Source organism: Centruroides sculpturatus, unplaced genomic scaffold (assembly GCF_000671375.1).
Source record: "Centruroides sculpturatus isolate CEXI.00-Female unplaced genomic scaffold, Cexi_2.0 scaffold230, whole genome shotgun sequence".
Classification (NCBI taxonomy): domain Eukaryota; kingdom Metazoa; phylum Arthropoda; class Arachnida; order Scorpiones; family Buthidae; genus Centruroides; species Centruroides sculpturatus.
Window position 1 is genome coordinate 145,159 of NW_019384716.1, and position 8,298 is coordinate 153,456.

Here is an 8,298-nt window from a genome sequence, read left to right on the forward strand (position 1 = left end):
TTTTTAATTGTTTTAAAAATTATAACAACTTTTAAATAAAATTAATGACCTAAAAATATTATCAATTAAATCATAAATAATTTTATTTTATTTATGAAATGACTGTTACAGCTAATTAAAATGTGAATTAAAGATAATATTTTATTTTTAAAAAGTTGAATAATTTCAAATTCATTTTTAATGGAGGTAAATTAAAACTTTAATTATTATTGTCATTAAAAAGTTATTACAAGTTTTAAGATATTATAAGTCGTGAAGAGATTAAAAATATTTGTTTTAAATTTGAAGAATTTTTCAGTGACTTGTTATCTTCAACTGATGAACTTAGAATCAGAGCTTAGAATTTAGAACATTTAGAAAGCCAGGTTCGAGTCAGATAACAGTAAGATATCAGTCAAACGTACCACTTCATGTCAAATATAATGTATTTAGAATGGAATATTCTAAAATAAAAAACAGAACAAGTCAAGAAATACACATATTTGCAGATTTAGCTAAATTAAAAAAGAAATTTCTCCTGGCAGGTTACCCACAAAGACTGTTCAAAAAATGGAAACTTAAAATAAATAATCTTAAAAAGCCACAAGACAATAAAAAAACAAATGATATAAAGTATATCGGCTTTCCATACATCAAGGGACTACACAAACAAATTGATAATGAAATAAGTAATATAAACTTCAAGTTAGCACCGTCATACCAAAAAATGTATACAAGGCTTAAACAGCTAAACACTGAGAAAAAACAACTACCACCAACTGAAACTAAGAATGTAGTATATAAAATTCATTGTACTTATAGAGATAATAAATATTATATAGGAGAAACTAAAAGGAAGTTAAAACCAGATTAAAAGAACATATAGCAGATCTAAAATACAATAGATCAAATTCTGCCTTTCATGATCATTGCACCCTGAACGATTGTAAAATAGATAAAGATAAAGTACAAATACTCCACAAAGAAAAAGAAACATATCATAGAAAGTTCAAAGAAAGCGTAGAAATTATCAAAAGTAATAAATGTATAAATAAAAATCTAAGTATTAAAATAAACGAAAACTGGCTCAATATCTTATAAAATTAGGAATGTTTTTAAAGATTTTTAAAATGTTAAGATTTTTAAAGACTAACCCTTTAAAAATCTCTTTAAAGATTTTTAAAGATTAAAAAATGTTGCCACAAGGTGGCCTACTCGTCATGTGATTGTGTAGTAGACAATGGGCTTGCTTAACTGGGGGAAAAAGGGGGAGGAAAGATCAGGGAAATATATTATTGTTAATTGTCTACTTGGACATTATTTATTAATAGGACTTATAAGTCCTATTAATAAATAATGTCCAAGTAGACAATTAACAATAATATTAGAATTTAAAAGCACAATAAGGCTTTTACAATCAGGGAAATATGTTCGTATGGGAGGATTACTTCGATATTGATGAAAGACTAGTATGTAAATTTTAATCGTTAAATCAATTTAAACGTGATTGTAAGTGTATGGGAGAAATTTTAAAATTGTTTAAACTTTATAACAATTCAAAATGAATAACTAGGTATTGTACGTAATTTGTAGTATTGTTAGCAAAACAAATGTATACAAAATAATTAATGTAAAATCTTTAGATAACATGCAGTTAAATATAAAAAATATTTTCAAAAAAATTTTTTAGATAAGAAGTCGAATGTTTTAAATGGTTCAAAACCATAAATAAAAAATTTAGTAAAATGGGCAAAGGAATTTTATAGTTTTAAATTTCAATAATTGTAACCAAAAAGGTATGTTTATAAATAACATGGCCTTATATGTTTATACTGTTGTAACTTGTGAACTTTTATTTTAGTTGGCTGAAGAGGGGCAAGAAATGCCCGAAACGTGAATAAATGAGAGGAACACGTATCAACTGAATAAGATTTAATTCTGTGATTTGCCAAGTGTCTGTATAAATACAATAAATAATTTGTGTTTGAATTACAAAGATTACTGGCACGGTTTCAAAAATACCAGCAATTACTAATACTGTATAATAGCCGTTATCTGTGTATGTTTGTGCATGTGAATTCTTTATAACTCGTGCAATTTTTGTTCAATCCAGATGAAATTTTGATTATATTGGTTTTATGTTCTGACGGAAAGTACAGTATAGGCCAGCGTTTCTCAAAGTGGGCGATAACGCCCCCTTGTGGGCGCTGGAGGCTTTCAGGGGGGCAGTAGAAGGCTCAAAGAGAATTGGGGGCGTTAAGGAAATATATATAAAAATTTGACGGAATATATATAAAATGTTGACATTTTATATATTTTTTATTTTTTATTGAAGGTCACAACTTGAATATTTCTAACACATTGACTTTTATTTTAGCTCAGCGTTTCTCAAAGTAAGCAATAACGCCCCCTTCTGGCGCGATGAATAGATCTATGATAGAGGCAGGGTATTGAACGGTAACCAAAGGCAAAATTGGGGCTGATAAGAGGAAACATTGCGTTTAATGGTTTCCAGATGATGAGAACAATGTACAGTAAGGGCACAAAGTGTGAGATTCATAGAAAAGTTTTCCTAAGAATATTTCCAATCCTTTTCTCACACAAGAGAAAATGGGTTAGGGGGCGTTGGGTATAACTTTATGGAACAAAGGGGGCGGTGGATCGAAAAAGTTTGAGAATCACTGGTATAGGCTATTTATTTTGCGGAAATATTAGCTATAGAATAAACGTTTTATCGCACAGTGATCACACTATTGTTGCAGTGACGTCATTGACCGCGTGACGTTCATACTCGACGAGGGATTTTCCCTTAAGTTACATTTTTACATATTTTGGCAATTGGCGTATTTTAAACTTCATTAAATTTAAAGTTTAAAAATGATAGCCAATCTATTATCCAATAGGAAGTAACCGTAATTTAAAAAGTGTTATCGCCCATCTAACTAACGTAGCGGTACATACAATTCATCTTTGTTTTATCAACGAAGAATTAAAAAGACTCACTATTTTGTAAAAAAGAAAAAAAAAAATGCCAAGGGAAAAGTGTAAAACTCTGTTGCTTTATCCCATTCAAGAAACCGAAACAATATTAAGCCGTCTATTACTAAAGGAAGACAGCAAGGAAACATTTTAAAACACAATAGAGCGTTTACTCAGAATGTAGAGTATAAAAAATTTTATAAAGAAAGATTTTAATATTTCTTTTAATTTAAAGGCCATCCATCATCTGTTTATATGTGCGTAAGTGAATTCTCTATTACTTCTACCATTTTTGTCCACGCAAATTTTGTTTTGTTGCTCTTTATGTTCCAGGCCCACCAGTAGCCAAGCGGTTTTGTTCCCCGAACACTGGTAATTCGGCCGTGGGTCGTGTCTGGCCAGGTGGAGTTTTCCGGGTTTTTTCCAAATCATTAATGCCTAAATAGGAGCCAGTTACCCTTAAAAGACCTCTCGGAAGGCATCCCCCCACTAGGCAGATCGCCCAAGTGTTGCATTGCCATACATAACAAAACAAACAACTCTGTGTTACAACAATTAGTGTACACTACTTAATTTGTAGAAATATTAGCAAATTCTCTTGAAATATCTACTCTTCTCAATTCTTCAATCTCAACTTGCTCATAAAAAGTATTCCATCATGCTTCACGGGAATTTTTAGTACTAAATATCAATATCTGTTGGTCTACTTATTTTTATTGATATAAAAATTGCAAGTTTTGCAGATTCATATTTATGTTCCGTAAATAATTTTTATTTTCTTTAAATATATTAAATAACTTTTACAATTACTCACATTTGTATTTTATTAGAAAAAACTACAAATAATAATAATAATAATAATAATAATGCTTTATATTTGAATTTAGAATTTTTCCTTCTAGATTGATAGATTTACACACTGTACCACGGCGAAAAGAGTTAGCTACAAAAAAAAACCATTGTCTAATGTAATTAATGTCATTTGTATAAGTGCATCTTTACGCAATCACTATTACACTATAATATAGGACATTTTTGAACAAAAATCTAGAGAACACTTAAAATTTTGCCTGAAAACTCCGAGAAGAATATTTTCATCTCAAAACATTTGTTTAGAATATTCTGTGTGTATTAATCGTTTATTTTTTTTCAGGATGATCGGTTTGATTGCCGGTAGCATGCATACAGTATTGATTTAAATCAGTAATTATGAATACGGTATTTCAATTAAATAAAAAGGCAATATAATGCACAATTTTTTTTATTCGTTTTCAATTTATCTTCTCTCAGATCATTATATTCTCTTTTGTCATTACAATAATTCTTATCCTGCCATTGCTAAATCGGTACATTTCGTCACTAACATATCTACTCTGCTTTCTGATATCTAAAAATAAAAGAAATGAGGGATTACATTTTTATTTATAAATAACCATGTTATATGCTTTAATTTAATAATAATAATAAAACTCGAATTACGCCTTACTTACAGCATTTCTAACATTTATGTTTCTATTCAGACATTCCAAATACTGAAAATTAAAAAAAAAATTATTTTCTATATTTTATGTTTAAAATTTATGTTTATAATCTACCTTCATCTTTTGTTCGTTACTGGGTTTTATTCTCTCGCAGCTCAAATCAATAAATTGTTGCATGTCTCTGACGCCAAGATATTGAGAACATGTGAGAGCCATTTCGAATGCCTGAAACAAAAAAGAAAAATTCAAATATTTATTTTCAGCGGCATGATCCGATAATAATGGAAACTGCTTACTTTGTATGTTTCTCTCATGCAACCAATAAATTTGTCCTTTTGACTTCTATTGGCATCTATTAGATTTTTNATCCCTATTTGGGCGAACTTGTCTTCAAATATTAAAAAATAGAAAGAACCATCGGACGAAAAAATTACGGATAATATTAAGATATCGGTGTGTTGTAAATCGAATTAGTAATGAAGTTTTCTTATGCTTGTAGAATGAATTTGAGGAAGTATACAGATTTATCTGCGCAACGAGGTAAAGGAGATTTAAAATCTTATAATTCCAACGGAATTTTTGCTTAACTATTAAAAATATAAAAATGAACTGAAAACCTTGTTTCTAACAAATTACTAAAAGAAGTCTGTTCCAAATCAAATCTCACCTGGATTTTTTCCATAAAATGTAATTCCTCAGACAAGTAATTACACTAATCATAGCATATTTTTTATACCTTTATATAGATAAACTAAGAAAGAATTGATATTTTCATTACGAAAGTATGAGTGGTATTCCTTCACACAAATCAAGATAGTTCAGTTGAATGTTCATGCGTTCTAATATGTCAAATTCCAGATTCTTATAATCGAGGAAAAGCGTCGACTTTATTTTTTTTTTTGCTTGGAATAAAATGTATTTTCTCGGAGCTAAACCGTCAATATTTTGTAGTTTGTCAGGTTTGTCCATTGAGCGAATCTGTGTTCACGCACAGTGCGAATCTGGCAATCTATGTGAAAAAAATCAATTTTTCTACTTAATCCAAAGTGTTAATTTATTTTATATTTCTATAGACTATCCATATCATCTGGGAACAGAAGTAAGTTGCTTCGAAATGCAAACGGTTAGCAAAGGCATAAATTTGACTGAACTTGCAATAGGCATGTATAGCTCTGAATATCGCGTATCTAGTTTACTCGATCTGTGTGCTCTCCTAACAACATTCAGAGTTTATTGTATGTTTGAATCCTAATTTACACAGATTTTCTTTATTACCGGTGATTGAATTTTTTCTAAATTAGATATTGTCGACTCGAATTTTGAAAAGGTGAATAATTTTTATTTGATCTAAAAGTTCTTTTTGAAGTTTACCTAAGGTTTTAGTATTTCTCTTTGTGACTATATGATTATTAAAGCTAGTGCCTTTGGCATTTAAGTCATAAAACGTTTTGCGCAAATATGCACATCAATTTTTTTAATTTTTAACAGATGACATCATCAATTTTTCGGAGAGCCGTTTTTTCGAGATACGGGACAAAAATCCAAAGAATTCGAAGTTTGAGTTACATATGCTCTTCGAGAAAGGGGGAGAGCATATTTTGAAATTTCTTTAATATAATTGAACTATGTTACAGTGATTTTAATTATTTATTGTACAATAATTGATTAATAAACTGCCATCAACAGCAACACTGCATACATTAAAACTATTGCACAGATATCAATTTAGATGTAGCCATTGTCATTATTAATAATTAATATTACTCTTTTGCCATGTGAATATTAAAAGGGATTAGATTACTTGTATATGGTGTAACATGACACGTGGGGAGGAGTGTTTCTCGGGAAGACTTTCAATGGGAAATTGACCCCTATTTAGGTGTCACAAACGTGAAGAAAATTCTGAAAATTCTACGTTGTCAGACTGTCGGCGGTACGCAAACTGACAAAAAACTACAAATGTTCAGTGGTTTTTCCACTCAGATACAGGTAGGCAATTCTAAAAGGCCTTCAATCCTGTTCATTGTGGGTTGGACCATACTCCCAATGGTAGGTTTGGTCCAACCCACAATGGTGAGGGAGGGGCTCAACGTATCAGAGATAGTGCTTTCAGCGCCTTATTTACTGTCTAATTTGAGTTATAAAATAAAGTCATTTGCTGCCCAATTTAGACTAAATAGATTTTCGATAAACCTAAATGGTAAAATATTTAATGTCATATGACTCCGGATGTTCTTTTTGTGGAACAGCAATGGATATGAGAAAACACCTCGAATCTTGCAGTATTCTTATGGATGTTCGAGTTGCTACACTGCCATCTGATTTTTGTTACCAAATTTTATTTGGTGATAATTTTGCAATGCTAACTTTGTATAAATTATATAATTTCTTTGTTCATGTATCGAACTTAAAAAAAATTTTAACTCCCTTTGTAACACTCGTTATATCAAATAAAGATCGATTGATTGATATTATGATAACATGACACGTAGGGTGGAGGGCCTCTCGGGAGAAATTTCAATGGGAAACTGACCCCTATTTAGGTATTACAAACGTGAAGAAAACTCGGAAAATTCTGCGTTGTGTGGGTTTCCAGACGAGGTTCAAACTCGAGTAAACCGTGGAATTCTTGCGCGGCACAAGATGTAAACAATGAGACTCGGAACGTTTCGAGTTATGTGTCAAACTATCTGTCAAGGTCTTAGCGGAAGACAAACTCTAATACGAGCGCTCATAAACAGGTAGATCTTTGACTCGCGAGTCTATAAAATGTTGGCCGAGATAAACCTTTTCGAACAAAACAAGGGAAACTTTTGATAGATGAAAGATGAAAATGATCGTTAAATTTACTTAGACGTAAAAAATGGTAAACAACGGACTGAGTTATGAGTGCAGGTGTTATTGCTTTATAAACAGTCACCGAGCAGAGTCGACAGAGGTATCAGATGGACATCTCGAATCGGACCTTTCCCGCGACCCGAAAATGTTTCGTCTTGCACCTGGAGACAAAGGAGAGACCAATCGGAAGCGAGGAATGGGAGGAGGGACCAATCCGAAATGCGAATAGTGGGGGAAAAACTATAAAAATCGGAACTTCAAGGTCGAAGGAGGGTCTCTGGATTAAGCCTACAGTTGTGCTTTATCTATTGTGTTGTGTTACCGCCGATCACCTAGGACGCCGCAGCTTAACACCGAACATCTGCATCGTCCAGCGATCCTCGTCCGCCGGGGCTACGACCGATCACCCGAACGCTCACCGTTTCATAGGAAAACCGAGAGTTTGGAATTGTTCAATATCGATATAAGCATGAATTCGAACAAATACAGTAGACCCTATAACGCGGGTTCCAATAACGTAGATTCCTATAACGCGGCGAAAAAATTGTGGCAGTATTCGTATAACGGAGCGCGTAAAACGCGGTAAAACGTCATCGCCAACTCGTCATCGCGGATGAGCAGCCGAACTATTTTCCGCCGTCTAGCGCCACGCTACGGAGAGTTTAGGCGGGTAAGTTGAGTTTAACTATCGTCTGTACAGTATTATATATAAATTAGGTACTGTACATATAATTATATATTAATTATATATAAATTAGGTACTGTATATATAATTATATATTAACTTAATTTATTGTAACTTTATTATAATTATATATATGCTTTCTGCCGCCTGGCAACACGCTACGGAGATTTTAGGCTAGTAAGTTCAGTTTATTATCATCTGTACAGTATGTAAATTAGGTACCGTAAGTCTAATACAGCACTAATTTTATACATTTCTTGTGAAAGAAACACTTCTTATTCAACGGCCATAAAAATTATTTATATTAATGATGTCTCCAAAGGTCAAGTTATTTTT

The 8,298-nt window shown here is 31.8% G+C and overlaps 1 protein-coding gene across 1 annotated transcript; it reads right to left on the minus strand.

The window, feature by feature from the left end:
- Positions 1 to 4,201: 4,201 nt before the first annotated feature.
- Positions 4,202 to 6,478, minus strand: LOC111627940. The gene is made up of 5 exons (XM_023371637.1): positions 6,427 to 6,478; positions 4,736 to 4,809; positions 4,554 to 4,664; positions 4,449 to 4,490; positions 4,202 to 4,345 (listed from the first exon to the last, which is right to left on the minus strand). The coding sequence occupies exons 1-5, from the start codon at positions 6,476 to 6,478 to the stop codon at positions 4,283 to 4,285; spliced, it is 342 nt and encodes a 113-aa protein (XP_023227405.1). The 3' UTR covers positions 4,202 to 4,282.
- Positions 6,479 to 8,298: the final 1,820 nt, after the last annotated feature.